At 38.7% G+C, this 18,492-nt stretch overlaps 1 protein-coding gene across 5 annotated transcripts in view; it reads left to right on the top strand.

The window, feature by feature from the left end:
* Positions 1–18,492, top strand: part of LOC129744274 (uncharacterized) — a 107,303-nt gene that overhangs the window by 4,831 nt on the left and 83,980 nt on the right. For 4 of the 5 annotated variants that reach the window (XM_055736713.1, XM_055736716.1, XM_055736712.1 and 1 more), the window contains one exon: positions 10,566–11,037. The exons of the other annotated variant lie outside the window; for it this stretch is intronic. In XM_055736713.1, the coding sequence (XP_055592688.1) occupies positions 11,028–11,037 (10 nt within the window). In that variant the 5' untranslated portion in view covers positions 10,566–11,027. The remainder of the gene's footprint in view (positions 1–10,565; positions 11,038–18,492) is intronic. 5 annotated transcript variants of the gene reach the window in all.

The following is an 18,492-nucleotide window of genomic DNA, read 5'->3' as shown; positions in this document are numbered from 1 at the left end:
TTTGATACTTGTCACGTGCTGCTCAGAGACGTTTGTTCAGTTGACTTCATCATAATCTAGTAATAACTTTCTCACATTTAACACGTTCTATAAACTGAAATAAACTTTTACTAACGCCAAACACTTAATCTTAAAACGTTTCAAATTCTTGTCGTATTCTGCGCTTTTTTTTTTAATTTTTAAACTTTATTTAACAAATCCTTAACCTAATTACAACATATTTAGTATTAAACATTCATACAATAATAGTAGTAAATAGGTAAAATCTCAACATATATCGAGATATGTCTTAAAATGATTTACAAATACTTTTCTATTATTCCATCTATACTCTCTGATAATTTTCTGGAAACAAAATAAACTAGGATTTTTAAAATGCACTATATTATACGCTATAGCTTCAACCACTAACCAAAGACCTGCTTTCTTTTTATAATTTTTATCGGAAACACCACAGTACATAATTTCATCAGGATCATTAAATTTTAATTTAAGATGCTTGAGAATTTTCTCCACCCATTGCTAAACAACATGTGAATTTACACAACATTTAATTCTATGAAAGTTAGTATCTGGTTTACCACACAAATCACAAAGCGGACTATCAACCCTGTTAGTAAAGTTAAACATCTTTACTTTGTTAGAAATAACGTCATTAAAGACTAGGAAAGCGCATGATTTTGCTTCTAATGTCAAATAGCTTTTGCTTATATTTTCCCATATGCTTCCCCACCAAATTTCGGGATATTTGTCTTCTATCTGGGGCTTAATTTGTAAATCATTGATAAACTTACTATAAAGATCTCGTGTGCTATAGACTACATCTTGTGGGGGATTTTTCGCTATGTCAAACCATTTCTTAGAATTCATGGTTAAACCTTTGAGCTTATTTTTGAGGAAAAAATGTTGGAATCTTGAGTCATCATCTACTATCAATCTTTTAATAAAAAGGGCTTTACACTGATTTTCAAGGTCCATGAGTTTAAGTCCTCCTTTCGCATAATCCAGATACATTTGGTTTCTTGCAACCTTAAAAAAAATTCGTGTTCCATAAGAAATATCCAGTTATCTTTTTTATTTCCGCTATGTGACTATTTTCTGGAGTAAGGACTTGTGCTACATACCACAGCTTCGAAAGTAAATATGTATTGAGAATGTCTGTAGCTAGAAGCTTATAGCTAAAAGCTTGTAGAAAACTCTTTCCCATAAATTTAATTTCCTTGAGTTATGAATTCGACTTGTGTGTTTTAGTGAGTTTATCAATTTTTCGTAGTTCAATAGTAGGGTTGGTTGCCCTACTTTGGACCCTTTAAGCGGTGGTTTATATAAACCCATGTTTTTCTCATACATGGACGGGTGTTTTGTGGTTTTTAGAATACTTATTCGTAGTTAATGGTCTTATCTGCAAGTTTCAATGAGAATTTTAATCCTTGGTTTTGCTATTTTTGATAGATTTGCGAAGATATGGATGATCAAAATTTCCTACTTTGAACCTACTGTTCCTGTTTCGGTACTAGACTTGTACCCTTTATTGAACCTAGATCTAAAATGCCAGTAAAAAGTAAGATTTCTTGAAAAAACATCAAAAACCTTATTAAATATTTTATTTTAAATAAACAAAACCCCATAAACTTATGTAAGGGATTTTGACCAGTTCAAATATACACTTTAATTTCTGTTATGAATATTTCAAACTGTTTCTCATTAACACATTTCTCAGCAGCATAATAGCTAGAAGGTTTTTTGTTTTTAATTGAGCTTATTTATAACTAAAGCTGACAAAAAATGTCGGAAATGCTCAATAAAGGTTCTTAAGTATGCCCTTATAAAAATTTGTATCTTAGTTGAATGGTTAGTTTTGAAACAATTGATGTCAGGTCTAAAAATGGAACATCATGGCCGAAAGTGTCCTATTTTTGGACCCTTTACCTATTTTCCGGGTTTTCCAAAGATTTTCAATTATTTAAGGAAAAATAGATAGTTTTGTTCATATTCATCACAGCAAGGGTAGTTTTTTTTTAAATAAGGCTTGGCCTGTTTAGCAATGTGATTTATTTCTAATCTCTCTCATTTCAAGAAATTCATCCTGCTAATTGAGATGTCTGTTTTATCATTGAGGAGAAAGTACTTTTTTAAAAATGTTGAAAATTTTATTAGAATAACTTTTTATGGCGAATAGCGGTATGATAGGATAAAGCAAGAATAAGAGTTCATTATTTGCACAAGAGTGTATAGAATCTATGCATACGAAATGAGTTATTTCCGATTTTCGCCATTTTAGGACTAAAGTAGGCTCTAGGTCCAAAGTAGGAGCACTCACCCTACCATTTCTTTAACCTTCCAAAGCCGTTCGCAAAATTTCCGTACAAATCTATTTTAGATAAATTTGACCTGTAGTTTACGTACGTTCCCCTGGCCGCAAATATTGACCGATTTCGATGAATTTTAATTCATTGTATAGATAATTTATTCTAGTTTTTCAATATCGAAAAAATAAGTAGAAATATTTACGAGATCACCAGTAGCTGATTCCGAATGAAAAAAGTCCCGAAAAAGAGAGTCTTTTTAGAATGCTTATAACTTGTGACAGATTCAAAATATTGCGCTGATTTTATAATATTTGGAATTGTCAAGAATAAATCTATCCATGAATGTATAAGTTTTTGATGGTCCAAAGGAAGTTTTGGCCGCTATCCCGGAACTTCCGGTAGAAAAAATTCTTACTTCAAAAAAGTCGCCCAATTTTGGCTTTGCATTGCTGTATCTCGCTTACCAATGGAGCGATTCTCTGAATTCAAATTTTAGTTTTAGTAGTAGTTTTAGTTTAGTTTTAGTAGAAAATCACATCTTTTTTGTCATTTTTCAAACTCCCCCTCTTGTCGGTGGGTTTACGGGATTTTGTTAGCGTGATTTCTCTAAAATTTGAACTCAAATTGGTTACTTTTTATATACCTAAAGATTTGTTAGAATCTCCTCTTTCGATGGACGTACTTTTTGTGTGGTGTTTTGAAAATTTGTAGCAACGTTTTTCGAATTTACTGAAAGCTGTCAGATTTCAACCAGTTTGGCCCACATTTTCAGCAGGTTGGTGTACAAATCTCGCACCCCTCACGTAGCCGCGGGAGAAACAAATCCTTTAGCTCTCTTTTTGTCGCTCACCAAATCTACAACCCAAGCCAGCAGCAGGAGGAACTGCCGTCTCGCCGCGTGGTTTGTTGATTGGTTGTGCTGATGCTGATAACGAAATGAATGTTTTATTGTTGTAGGTATTGCTTGAATCTTTTTTGATATTTTATATTATTAATATTTTAATGGATGGGCAACATTTCTAAAGTTCACGTCCATGATTTCAGATTCAGATTCAGATTGCAGATTTCAGATTTCAGATTTCAGATTTTTGATCCAAATTTCAGATTTCAGATTACAGATTTCAGATTACAGATTACAGATTACAGATTTCAGATTTCAGATTTCAGATTTCAGATTCAGATTTCAGATTCAGAATTCAGATTCAGATTTCAGAATTCAGAATTCAGAATTCAGATTTCAGATTCAGGTTTCAAAATTCATATTCAGATTTCAAATTCAGATTTCAGATTCAGATTTCAGATTCGATTTCAGACTCAGATTTCAGATTCAGATTTCAGATTTCAGATTCAGATTTCAGATTCAGATTTCAGATTCAGATTTCAGATTCAGATTTCAGATTTCAGATTCAGATTTCAGATTCAAATTTCAGATTTCAGATTCAGATTTCAGATTCAGATTTCAGATTCAGATTTCAGATTCAGATTTCAGATTCAGATTTCAGATTCAGATTTCAGATTCAGATTTCAGATTCAGATTTCAGATTCAGATTTCAGATTCAGATTTCAGATTCAGATTTCAGATTCAGATTTCAGATTCAGATTTTAGATTCAGATTTCAGATTCAGATTTCAGATTCAGATTTCAGATTCAGATTCAGATTTCAGATTCAGATTTCAGATTCAGACTTCAGATTCAGATTTCAGATTCAGATTTCAGATTCAGATTTCAGATTCAGATTTCAGATTCAGATTTCAGATTCAGATTTCAGATTCAGATTTCAGATTCAGATTTCAAATTCCAGATTTCAGATTCAGATTTCAGATTTAGATTCTTATTTCTGATTAAAGTTTCTGAATAAAATTTCAGAATATTGTTAATCAAATCATAGATTTTGTTTCTCTTACAGTAGACACTGCTTGAAATAAAAGAAAGAATCATGATAACATTCAAAACAAATGTAGGTATCACTGAAGAATTCTAATGATAAAATATCTAAATCGATTAAAGAAGTTTATTTCAATTTGGAGAAATAATCTTTCTCTATTTAAAAATCGAAACATTTACTACGCAAAGAGGCATCAGCATCAGCACAATCAATCAACAAACCACGCGGCGACGCGGCAGTTCCTCCTGCTGCTGGCTTGGGTTATAGATTTGGTGAGCGACAAAAAGAGAGCTAAAGGATTTGTTTCTCCCGCGGCTACGTGAGGGGTGCGAGATTTGTACACCAACCTGCTGAAAATGTGGGCCAAACTGGTTGAAATCTGACAGCTTTCAGTAAATTCGAAAAACGTTGCTACAAATTTTCAAAACACCACACAAAAAGTACGTCCATCGAAAGAGGAGATTCTAACGAATCTTTAGGTATATAAAAAGTAACCAATTTGAGTTCAAATTTTAGAGAAATCACGCTAACAAAATTCCGTAAGCCCACCGACAAGAGGGGGAGTTTGAAAAATGACAAAAAAAAATGTGATTTTCATTACAATATACTGAACAACTGAGATTTTTGAGGAACCAACTATGTTCTACGAAAATAATAATAAAGTTTACGAAAAAAAACTAAAATTTGAATTCAGAGAATCGCTCCATTGGTAAGCGAGATACAGCAATGCAAAGCCAAAATTGGGTGACTTTTTTGAAGTAAGAATTTTTTCTACCGGAAGTTCCGGGATAGCGGCCAAAACTTCCTTTGGACCATCAAAAACTTATACATTCATGGATAGATTTATTCTTGACAATTCCAAATATTATAAAATCAGCGCAATATTTTGAATCTGTCACAAGTTATAAGCATTCTAAAAAGAGCTCTTTTTCGGGACTTTTTTCATTCGGAATCAGCTACTGGTGATCTCGTAAATATTTCGACTTATTTTTTCGATATTGAAAAACTAGACTAAATTATCTATACAATGAATTAAAATTCATCGAAATCGGTCAATATTTGCGGCCAGGGGAACTTACGCAAACTCTCGGGTCATATAGACCCGAACAGCCTAATTACGGATTTTTTTGAGGGAGCACTTCCGGTGGTCACAGGAAGTTGCCTGGTACTACAGATTGTGTATTTCGTGATTCCCCAGGGAGGTTTTTAAAATCAAATTTTTGCGATTTTTTCTTGAAGAGTTATGATGCTTTGAATGCGCGCTTCGGGTCATATTGACCCGAACGACTTTGGAAGGTTAAAGTTGTCTTTGATAATGATCCCTAAAATTTTTAAGCTGTTCTTTTCCGTAATTTGTTGCGGGCCCAAAACGCAGTTATTTAAACGCATAAAACCTGATTTTTTCTCATTTAATTTGATACCAGCAGTCAGTTCGTATTCAGATGTTATTTTCAGAACTTGGTCAAATTCAACATCATTTCGGATAATCAAGGTTAAGTCATCCGCATACGCGAAAACGTTGAGAAAATTTCCATCTAGAAAGATACCAGGTAAGTTATTACTCAATCTTCGTATCAGCGGTTCAATGTACAACGAGAATAAAATCATTGACAAGGGACAACCTTGTCTAACAGAACGTTGTATTTGAAAAGAATTTGTCAGGGTTCCATTAACTATAACTTGAGAAGAAGCATTTGTGTAAAGATTTTTAATCAATGCAATAAATTGCAGTGAAAATTCAAATTTTCGCAAGACGTTGAAAAGCTCTGTATGATTCACAGAGTCAAAGGCTTTCTGGAGATCCAATGTAAGAATTGCACATTTTACTTTCTTTGATTGTTGTGCTTTCAAAGTTATCGTTCTTAGGCGATCCAAATTAGTAATACACGATTTTTTTCCTACACCAGCTGTTTGTCCATCACCAAGGAGATTTTGAGTGTATTTTGATAAACGATTGGCAATTATCTTGGCAAAAATTTTATAGTCGGTATTTAACAAACTGATAGGACGATAGTTACCAAGATCATTTGAATTTCCTGTCTTGAAGATAAGCTTAATAATTCCACTTGCAAAGTTCTCTTGCATCATAATTGAGCCATCTAAAAAACCGTTGAAAAGCTTTAGCATATCATCTTTAACTACTTCGATGTGTTGTTCATAAAACTCATATGTAAGACCATGTGGTCCTGGCGTTTTTTTCTTACTCGCAGCCTTAATTGTACTTCTCAATTCGTTTTCATCAATTGGAGACACTAGGATATCATTTTGATCACGTGTTAGGTACTTATTAATATTTTCAAATCGATTCGGTGGGTTTGATAACGTAGGTACAATTTTAAAATTTTCCTCGTAATAATCATAAACTATTTGTTTTGTACTTTTATTTTCGGGGGATTCTATTTTCATCTTAGTTCTTTTGGTTTCCTGTATCAATAGTTTCGACATTTGAAAGATTATTTTTTCACTTTCCAACATAGTTGATGGCTGGAAACGGCTTGCATGGTGAAGAATACGTTTTTGTTCAAGTGCAAGTATATCAGATTTAACCTGTTGCATTTCATTGTAAACATTTTTTCCTAGAGCTTGGCTTTCCATCAGGTTATCTAGAATTCGAAGGTTTTTAGCTTTATCTACTGCATGTTTACGGTTCATCTCAAAAGATTTTGTTTTGAAAAATTGTCGGGTTTTCGATTTGAAATCGTATGACCACCATTCTGAAAAATTGTTGCTGTATTTCACTCTTTTCTTCAAATTTAAATACATATTTCGAAATTCCAAACAAGTATCATCATTTCTAAGTATTTGATCATTTACTTTCCAGTATCCTCGCCCCCAAACTGGGGCAACTTCAGAGGGATTTATCCTGAATGTCAAAACTATTCCATGGTGATCAGAAAAAGGTAACGGGAGAGTTTCAAACTTCTTAACGTGATTTGCGAAATCAGAGTCAACGTAAAATCTATCCAATCGCGAAGCTGAATTCAGTCTGTAAAATGTAAATTGATGACTATTTTTTCCTATATCTTTCAATTTCAATAAATCTACAAAATCTTCTAAGCCTTTGCAAAACTGTTTTACGTCACTTTTGCAATCATTGGCATCTAAAATGCAATTAAAATCTCCTCCCACAAGAGTCAACCTGGTATTAGATTTCTTCAAATGTGGAACAATTGTTTCCCTAAATAAAACATCTCTCTCACTTTTTCTCTGAGATCCTGAGTGACCGTATACATTAATTATGTTTATGTTATTGAGAATTACAGAAGAAAGCCTCCCACTAGGATCAAGCAAAGGTTGGGCAAAATCAAGCGTTTTCCTGATCAGTATGGCGGTACCCACATTATCATCACTCCTGTTTACATAAGCATGGAAGCTTGGAAGAAAACTAAAATCATTAAACGACACCTCCTGTAGCAGGACTACATCCAAATCGTTGTTAATTATAAAATCCTTTAGTAGAAGTTTTTTGACGTTTATTGTAATGGCATTTATGTTGATTGAAGCTATTTTTCTAGTAAAATTCATAGTGCATCGAGTTTTAAACTACACATATACATATACACAGACATGAAGGAAGGTAGAAAACCCACCACCCAACAACCAAACATTTACACCTCTCACTTGACAGATTTATTACCATCATCTACCCGACTGCGCGATCTGTTGTTTGCATCAGATCGCTCTCGTAATTTACCTCGCTCCTGCGATTTTTTTGCGATGATTTCCAAAGCGTTTATCGGGTCAACTCCACCGGCTTTGTGCAGCTTCTTCCTACTCCTCTCGATAGTTCGGTACCTTCTCGCATCACCTTCCGTATCGGACGTCGATTTCTCCGCGATCAGTGGACGCTTGCCAAGCCTCTCTTCCATTTTCTCCGGCTGCGATGTGTCCATTTCTTCTCCGCTAGATTCCGAATTAACCTCTCGCTCTCGCCCATCTTAACCATCGTCGACTACGTCGTTTTCTTTCACTTCCTCTCCTCTCTCCTTAGTTTCTCCAATAGAAGATTTCAGCACAACCATGCTGAGTTCTAACTTTTCCGTATTTTCTCCCAGGTACTCATTTACGTTGTGGTTAACTGCATTTTTGAGTACATTTTCATACGAACTGGGTTCTGGCTTTCCATGGCTACCACCAGGAATGGCGATGTCATTATCAATGCTTAGAACACTATTATTGCTTGACTTTTTCGGACAATTGGCCTTCAGATGGCCCTCTTCTTTACATACGAAACATTTGTGTTTTAAACCTTCGTAGTAGATTCGACCCCTACGGTTCAAAAAGTACAGCGTTGATGGTATGTCTTTCTTTATGTCCATATAGACTCCACGGACACCAGTGTACAAATTGAGCTCCAACTCTGGGGGGAATTTCTCTCGAACAGAGCGTTTAACATGTCCATAGTTTCCAAGTACAACAGAGACTTCTAGATCGGATATTTCGGGAGGAAGATCGAATATCCGAACATAACGCAAGCACCCACCTGCTATTGACATCTGCACTTGTGTCGTTTTGTTCGTAGCAGCTACAGACGAAGATCCTGTTGACTTTGGCTATCACGAAGCCTTCCTCTCCAGCCGACACCACTCCTTGCATGTGGTATCTTCCTGTAGCCCATATCGCGGGCAGTTTGGCTTCGGTTACCCAATTACTGCCATCCGAGGTCTGCGAAACGGGTCTGCCACTAACGCCACGTCCAACGCCACGTCCAACGCCACGTCTCAAATGCCATCAGCTGCAACAGCTGGCGTGATGAGTGGCAGTGGTTGGGGTTAAACTGAACCACTTTTATCCCCGCGAAGGTGCAGCCGTCGCCTTTTGAAAGGCGGGGCACCTAGGGTTGCCAGCCCTGTGTCTTCCACCGCAGTAAAGATATATTGCATCTTTGGTGCAACTAGCCGTCTGATGGCCGGCTTCACCGCACAGCCAACACAGATCACTCCTATCGGTGCCCTTGCAGGCAAATTATTTGTGCCCGTACCTTTCCGGTAGCTGAGAGATGGCTATCTGCCAGATAGACCACCCCACCTTTAGCCGCCCACATTTAAGTGCTGTGTTTGCTGCCTCAACTGGAAGTTTCGCGAACGCGACCTGTGCCCCGGATTTGGGAGGCCCTTCTCGCATCCTGACCGAAATCTGGTCCGTTTCGATCTTACACAGATCCTTCAGCGCATCCTTGATTTATTTTAAATTGCTAGTTTGCAGAAAATCTATCCAAAACTAATGTTAAATTTATATATCAATGGAAAGCCAATAACTTGACTTACAAAACCCACTTAAAAAATTATCCGAACTCATCCGAACTCTTAAGTTATAACTTACTGAAAAAAGGCATTATTTTGGATATGTTGTAGTATATCTCCTTTCTTAGTTGAAATATGTAGTTGAAATGTTCCACAAAATTGTGTGTTTCAACAATTTGAACAACTTTTTTCAAATATACCAAGTTTGTAAATCGTATACTAAAAAAGATATTAAATAAAAACTCAAAATTACTTGTTAAAATGCTCGTTATTTTTAAAATGCTCGTAACTTTTATGTTTTTCATGCGATCTTGATGGTGTCTTCAACAAAGTTGCTTAGAATAATAAGATCTACAACTTCTGTGAAGACATCAAGTCTCTAAACTAATTGTTTCAAGAAATATTTTTTTTATCTTCCTTCCAGGTGAAAAAATCACTTTTTTCTTTCAAGAATTTGATAGATCATCTAAAAATATGAAAATGTTGCGAAGACATCAAATGTCTATCGTTTACCGTTCGTCCGCGAATAATCGCTTATTAGGTGCATTTACCCCTGTGTGCGACGCCCAATCGTGTATGAAAATTTGAAATAGTGTTTTTTAAATCGCAAATCAATTTTTTTTGGCTTTTACTTTTATGTACGTGCATCGAATGTCTCACGAAGAGAATATAGTCCTCCTCTTATTTCTCATATTTAACTCAGACAACTAGAAAAAATTTAACCAAAACGTATTCAAGACAAGCAGCCTTCAGTAAAACACACTTCATAATAGAAAAGTTGAGTTTCAATGTTATTGTAATGTTCATATAACATCCTGAGGTTAATGAAATAATTCAGAATTTGTAAATTCAGCATGTGAATTCAAAAAATATTGAACAAAGTCTTACATTCAATCAGTTAGAATTGAGATACCTAATCTGAAGTTTCATGTTACCATGTTACGCTGCTATCTCCTTTTAAAAGCTAGCGATGGCAGTGACACATGTATGTAAGGTATAGGATTCCCTCTTTGGCAAATCTCTTTGATATCGCCCCGCGAACAACCTTGACACACTAAAATGGAAATCCCGCTCGTTCGCCCGAGTGCTGTTCTAATCTTCTGCCTTTTTCTGCATACCTACTTTCAGCTGTGACGCTTCAAGCACATGACCAGCTAAATAGCTTGCTGCTGTACTGCCCGAGCCTAGCATCGTCGCCAAACTGATAGGGAACGGCGTGAAGCACTCGCCTTTTAAATCTCCAGCCTGGGCTAGCACACTTTAGCAAAATCCCCTATCTGGACTGGATGGTTGCTTGCCCGCGGAGCTTTGCCTAATTGCCTTATCAGTTAGCTCTTTTTTCTGCTTCAAACGGCAACTACTACTACGACTAAATAGTATTATTGCCGGTTGGTGTTGTTGTTATTGTTACATTAGTACATTTTGTTTCGCTCCTAATGAGCTGATAGTGAGCAGAGAGCCTGAAAAAGTAAACACCATCGTGAGTTCGGTAACGGTTGCATCCTTCACGTCCTATACCCCATAGCTGAGCTGCAAGAGTTGCGCCGATCGGCTTTCCGGCAGTGGCGGCGCGCCCCGGTAAAGGGGTGAATGGAATTCGGTAAGTGCAATGTTCTATACTATACTAGCCGAGGCTAATTACCGTTGGAAAAATGATTAGTAAATTTATCGGGAGGTTAATTACTCCCTCAGCGAGGGAAGCAGGGAACAGGTTCATGATCGGTATTCGATTGTTATGAAACATTTTACAATTCTTCGTACCGCGATTATTTAAATGTGTGCTTTCCAATGTTTCTTATTGGCAGAATAAAGAAAGGTCTCCAGGAAAAATTCAACAATGAACCAATTCTGAAAGTTAAATAAATTCAACCGAGTATCGAGATTCACAACGTTGAACGTAAAACTCCGAATTTCGATTTTTTTTTCAGAAATTCAAAAATTATTTTTGGTGCAATCCTTCTAGGGATTCGAAGCTACTCCGTGATTGATCGAGGTCATCAGTTTTGGTCACAGATAAAAAATTCATTTTAAGGCTCTCTATGCTCTTCCTTTTAATAACGATGCCGTCCACGTTCTAGTAGTTTGTCAATAAATAGGTTGGAAAAAGGTAGGATGTAAGGAAAATTTCTTAATTTCGGAAGTGTACAATTTTAAAATTTAAAAAATTGTTTCTCTGGATATTGGTTCGCAAGTTCGTTTTTGAAGGTCGGCTACAGCGCAGAGCGAATTGCGAAGCGGTTCAACACTGCAAAAAAACCTTCGGTGTTTTGCAAAAAATAATCAGACGTAGAAAAAATCTGTGCTAATTAGGCCGGAACAAATTTCAAATGATTCTTTTGTCACTCGTAGTTGGAACATCGCGAGGGGAGGAATAATAAAAAATAATGCAAAAAACAAATCATTTAAAATAAATTGAACGAAAGCTTGTATGAAAACAAATTGTATACGATATCATTGCACAAAACCTATATATCAAATAATTAAAAATTTATTGAACCAAAGACTATAAAAGGTGATAAAACTCTCATCTTCCACAATTTGTTTTTTGATAAATTCTTCGAAATTTCCATAAAATTCTTAAAGTATTTATTCCCCCCTTCGATTTTTTTTTTGAAAATTTCGAAGGGGGGGAGGGGGTGACAAAGAAGAAAATGATATGTGTTCCGACCTTAGTTTGCAGAATAAAAAATGTGAGCGGGGGATACGTATTGCGCAAACGAAACCCGTTTTAATTCTAAAAAATTGTGCAAAAACCATGTTAATTCCGGAAAATCCCGAAAAAAAGATCCAGGACAGGGCTTCCACCTAACTTCAAAATGCTTTCAATCACTAAAAATCTCATGAAACATCCACAATATGGGTGAATTAGCAATAAGCAGAAGTCGAATTTCGCTGTCTGACGCCATGGTATACCATTTTAAAATCCAATATGTCGGCTTCCGCTCAACTGTAAAATATTGTAGAATGACTGAAAATCGCATGAAAAGAAATCTAACAAAACGATGACAAAAAATAACAAAATTATGAAAAAAAAATATGACTATATAATGACAAAACAAATTACGAAAATCTGACAAAAACATATGAAAAATAAGACAAATGTGGTAAATTCCAAAAAATGACAAAAAGCTGAGAAAAATTTGGCACAAATTTGATAAATCTGACAATAAAATGACAAAGGAATGGCCAAAATATAAAAAAATAAATAAATTTATGATTAATGATAGAAATTTTACAAAAAATAAAAAAAACTGTCAAAACTATTTACAAACAAAAAACAAAAAAAAAACTAAAATAATTTAAAAAAATGAAAAATATGACAAAATTTGTTAATCAAATTACAGACATCTGACAATACTACAAAAATATCACAAATGTGATAAAAAAATATGACAAAAGTGACTAAAATATGACAAAATTATTGTTGAAAACGCAGGTTTCAGTGGTGGAATAGAGTTAATCTTTATTCATTTTGTTCGTCAAGTCCTTAAAGAACTACTTATAACATAAGCGATAGCTATTTACAATATTCACTGAAGTGATATCCTCACTTATTAGTTTTCTCATTTTCGTGTGATATTCTGAGCTAACCACTCAGAATATCTGGCAACACTGGTGAGTTACCACGAACCCAATTTGTGTTGTCTCGCTTAACCGTGTGATGATGTAAACATTTATACCGTGTTTACCATCATCAGCTGTCATCATCAATCATCACCGCTATTGTTTCAATTGCGAATTGACTCAAAGCATGCGGAACCAAAACAAACTATGTTGGTTTCGCTCGTTTCAGCAGAAGTTTGCTGCTGTGCCGCTGTGCTGCTGCTGAAGGAAACCGTAAGTATCAACACCTCCCCTCAATTCGCAGATTGAGAATGCTCAACAGCTTCGCGTGCCTCGCCCTTGGTAACGCCTTCGTGAACGCGTCAGCTGGCTGATCCTCAGTAGAGATGTGTCGCAAAGATAGCTGACCGCTTCTTATGATGTCTCTGATGAAAGCATACTTCACATCCAGATGCTTCATCCGCTGATGAGTCCGCGCCTCTTCCAGATACTGGATGCAAGGGATGTTGTCCTCCATTAACGTGAAAGGAGTGCTAACCACACCCAATTCAGCAAGGAAGTTTGTTAACCACAAACCTTCCTTGACCGCATGGCAAAGGGCTCCTATCTCAGCTTCGGTCGACGACAGACTGACCGTCTGCTGACGTTTCGTTGACCACGAAACTAGATTCCCGAAGATCATGTAAGCGTAGCCTGATACAGATCTTCGATCATCGGAGTCGTTGGCAAAATCTGCATCAGCATATCCGATGAGTGGTTTCGATTTCGCGTTTCTGCGGAATACCAACGCCGTATCGGTCGTACCTCGAAGGTATCGCAGAATACGCTTTAGGCCTTGCCAGTGCCTATCCGCCGAGCTGGCCTGGTACTTGCTCAGTGCGCTAACCGCAGCACAGATATCTGGTCTCGAAGATGTCGCCAGATATTGTAGACAACCGATCAATTCTTTGAACGGTTGTTCGGTGATAACCTCACCATCGTTCAGCTTCGTCCAGCGAACGTTTGTGTCAAGCGGTGTGCTTACGGGTTTACAATCGGCCATACCGAATCGTTGCAGAACCTTCTCGACGTATCCTGATTGGGAAATCTCGATGACGCTATTCGGAAAGTCTCGCTTGATGGTCATCCCCAAGAAAGTCTTGACTTCCAGGAGATCCTTCATCTGGAATAGCCTTCCAAGCTCGGTCTTGATCCAGATAACCTCTGAAACGTCTTTTCCGGCAATCAGGATGTCATCCACGTACAGGATGAGGGTGAGTCCTCGCTTGCAGGATCGGTAAACGCAGCAGTCACTCTTCAACGGATAGAAACCAAGCTTTCTTATCTCGTCGTCGAATCGCTGGTTCCAAGCACGACCCGCTTGCTTCAAGCCGTACAGGCTTTTCTGTAATCGAACGACCTTCGATTTACCGACGTCATCGTTTGGCAACTGCATGAAGATAACCTCTTCTAAATTTCCATTCAGGAATGCAGTTTTGACGTCCATTTGATGAACGACCATGTCGAATTCATTCGCCAACGCCAAGACGGTCCGAACGCTCTCCATCTTGGCTACCGGCGCATAGGTTTCCCAGTAGTCCAATCCTGGTCTTTGGGAACATCCTTTCGCGACCAATCGAGCCTTGTAGCGACCATCGTCCTTCACGGTAAACACCCACTTGGACAGGATAGGTTTCCTATGACCCGGGGGCAAGCTAACCGCTTCCCAAGTCTTGTTCTCCATCAGGGCTATCATCTCCTCGTCGATGGCGACTTTCCAAGAATCCCAATCGTCCCGGCGCTTCAGCTCAGTGATGTTCTGAGGTAGCTCCTCATCAACAACAGCGGCTACGTTAGCCACGTAGCGTTGTGTAGTCCCTCTTGTTCGTTGACTTCGTCTCAGGGCCGGTTCACGGGTGACGGAATCTTGGTCATCATCGTCATCGTCCGGGAATTCCGCGCTGCTCTCGTAGTCGCTCTCGCCGTGATCATCTACAATCACACTGTTAACCACAGTGTGATCGGGATCAGCAGGCACATCGGCTAACCGCTCAGATGTGATTTCTGTGGTTGGCACATCAGCTGACCGCTCGAATGTGTTTTCATGTGCATGAGCATCGTCTCGCTGCTCGGATGTGGGCTGTTGTTCTGGCTCATACACATCGGCTAACCGCTCAAATGTGATGGCCTCTGGTGGGTCTTCGATAGGCTTCTCAATGCCCTTCTCTGGTGCAGCACCGCCACGTACTGGCTCCAGAACACTGCTTTCATCAAAAACCACGTTGCGGTGAATCTCGATGGATCGGCTCGAACCATTCCAAAGCCGATATCCATTATTCGCGTAACCCACGAATACCAGACGTTTGGATTTTGGATCAAGCTTCTGCCGCTTTTCTTTGGGAATCTGTGCGTACGCTGGACAACCGAAAATGCGCAGGTTACTCAGCTTTGGCTTCCGACCGTACCACATCTCGAAAGGAGTCTTGTTGACCACAAGACCTCTTGTTGGTGATCTGTTTGTGAGGTACGCATCGCACAAAACAGCTTCGCCCCACATCGTCTTCGACAATCCGCTACCATGGATCATCGCTCTGGCCTTTTCCATCAGTGTACGATTCGCTCGCTCGCTGACGCCGTTCTGCTGCGGAGTATACGGGACCGTGAATATCATCTGAACTCCTTTCTCAGAACAATGTCTTTGAAACTCGTTACTAACGTATTCACGCCCGTTGTCGCATCGCAGCTTGCACAGCTTCTGACCGAAGTGTGCAGTTGCCATAGCCTCGAACTGCTTGAAGCGCTCGAACACCTCGCTCTTGTGCTTGAGCAGATAGACGGTCATGAAGTGGGTGTAGTCGTCAATGAACGTGGCGAAGTAACGGAATCCGTCAAACGTCGGCACCTCCATATACCCACACACGTCCGAGTGCACAAGCTCTAATGGTCTACCCGATCTAGGCAACTCGACGTTGTGGAAACTGTTGGCTGCTTGTCTACCTGCCATACAGCTTTCGCAGACAGATTGTTTCTCCACCTTGGCTGGAATATGGCAGATACCCTCTACCATATTGTCACGGACCATTCGCTGCAACGCTCCAACGCCAAGATGTCCGAGACGCATATGCCATTGTTTGACTGCTGGCTGACTTCCAAGCAAGGCTTTCCGCCTGGTTTTAGAGCTCCAAAACAAATCCAAGCAGTATAAATCATTCAGGAGTTTTCCTTGGGCGAAAACCTCCCCTGAATACTCAAACTGGACTTGCTTTCCGAGAAAAAAGACCCTCTTCCCGTTCTCGGTGCACTTTCTGACCGAAAGTAGGTTTTCGTCGAGTTCTGGAATCACGAGTACATTGTACAGTATAATTGGAACAATGGACTTTCCAATTACACTGCTCAGATGCATTGTTCCAGTTCGCTTGGCTCTCAAACACTCGCCAGTCTTAGCTGTGTTGATGACATATGGCTCTTCCAGAGTCTTGACATCAACCAACAGGCTCTGATCTCGCACCATGTGTTGAGTGGCACCAGAATCGATGACAAATCGAACTTTACGTTGATTCTGGTGGCTGATAACCTCAGCTTGCGAGCGGTGGGACCTTCTAGCAGGCTGTTTTCTGGTAACCCCAGAAGAACAACCTCTCTTGGCCATCAACGCCGTTTCCCGATGATTTCGAGAAACCTTAAGATTCAGCAGCATGGGGTGGTTAAAGTCGCTGGCAACTAACCATAGCCCAAACCACCTCCTCCAGGAGTCCAGAAATTGCTTCCAGCTGTGCTCGAGCATGCTAACAGCAGCGCACAGCCAGAGCACGAGAGTAACCCTCTCGGCTAGCAGCTCCAACAAACTCCTCCAGGGTGTTCCTCCAGGTTGACCTTCGAACCTTCGCGCTGCCCGGTTGCGGATCCAGAGACTCCTCCCGGCCGTCGGACGTGAGCTCACGCATGCTAACCGCAGCGTGGCTCGTGACGGCATCGAGAGTAACCCTCTCGATCCGCGAACCATCCCGGGCTCGACCGTTGGCGGCACCTCCTGGCTGGCCTGGGACATCTCGCTGCCTGGTAGTTCTTCGGCTAATCCCTCTGGGCTGGGTCGTCTCGGCGCAGGCTGGTCCTTCTGGCTGGTGGCCCTCTTCTTGGTGGTCCTCTGGCTGCTGGCTGCTCCACTTGCTAACCGCAAGTTTAATACTTGAGAGTACCCCTCTCGAACTAACTCGTAATTTCCGTATCCAGATGTATCTGGGCCCATAACCTGTTCAAAACGCAGGTTTCAGTGGTGGAATAGAGTTAATCTTTATTCATTTTGTTCGTCAAGTCCTTAAAGAACTACTTATAACATAAGCGATAGCTATTTACAATATTCACTGAAGTGATATCCTCACTTATTAGTTTTCTCATTTTCGTGTGATATTCTGAGCTAACCACTCAGAATATCTGGCAACACTGGTGAGTTACCACGAACCCAATTTGTGTTGTCTCGCTTAACCGTGTGATGATGTAAACATTTATACCGTGTTTACCATCATCAGCTGTCATCATCAATCATCACCGCTATTGTTTCAATTGCGAATTGACTCAAAGCATGCGGAACCAAAACAAACTATGTTGGTTTCGCTCGTTTCAGCAGAAGTTTGCTGCTGTGCCGCTGTGCTGCTGCTGAAGGAAACCGTAAGTATCAACAATTATGATAAATTATATAGACACTATAATTTCATATAGTCTGGCAAAGAGAATGACGGGAGCCAATCGAACTGTCATTCGCGCGGAGCCAGTCGAGCATTCTATGATAATGTTCAAGCTCTTCATAACTCTTTGCAGTTGCAAAATAAAAAAATTGTTTATTAGATTCGTAAATTACATGCTATTGTTGTCAGTTCAACTCCAAATGGCTTTTGAAAAATGTAATATAATCTATAGGTGTAAAACTAGTGGAAATTATGCTAAATAACTTCAGTTAATGTTACCAAAAAGCCAAAAAAGGTTTGTGAATCACAATACTTCAACCATGATTTTCCAATATTAAGAAAGTTTGCTCGATTGGCTCCCGCGAATGACAGTTCTTTTGGCTCCCGTCATTCTCTTTGCCAGACTATATGAAATTATAGTGTCTATAATAAATTATGATAAAAAAATATGACAAAAAATTGACAAAACTTTGTTATTATTCTATCAGGTTTTTGTCAGTTTATTATAATTTTTTGTTATTTTTTCATTTGCCGTATTTTTGGTAACCTTCTGTCAGATTTTTATAATTTGATTTTCATAAGTTTTTTTCATAGTTTTGTTTTTTTTTTTGTTTTGATTATAGTCGTTCGAACATCTTCATGTTAATCCCGATTTCTATCAATGATGCATTTATCAGAAAGTTGATGAACAGTTGTTCATCCGGTATCAATATCCGGTACAACTGTGTTCGATAAGGCCCGAATAAATATTAATTTCTTCTTTTGTCACCCCCTTCGAAATTTTCAAAAAAACCCGAAGGGGGGGAATAAATAAAGTTTGATGTATTTTA

Source organism: Uranotaenia lowii, chromosome 2, assembly GCF_029784155.1.
Source record: "Uranotaenia lowii strain MFRU-FL chromosome 2, ASM2978415v1, whole genome shotgun sequence".
Classification (NCBI taxonomy): Eukaryota; Metazoa; Arthropoda; class Insecta; order Diptera; family Culicidae; genus Uranotaenia; species Uranotaenia lowii.
This window is presented reverse-complemented; position numbering and strand designations above follow the sequence as displayed.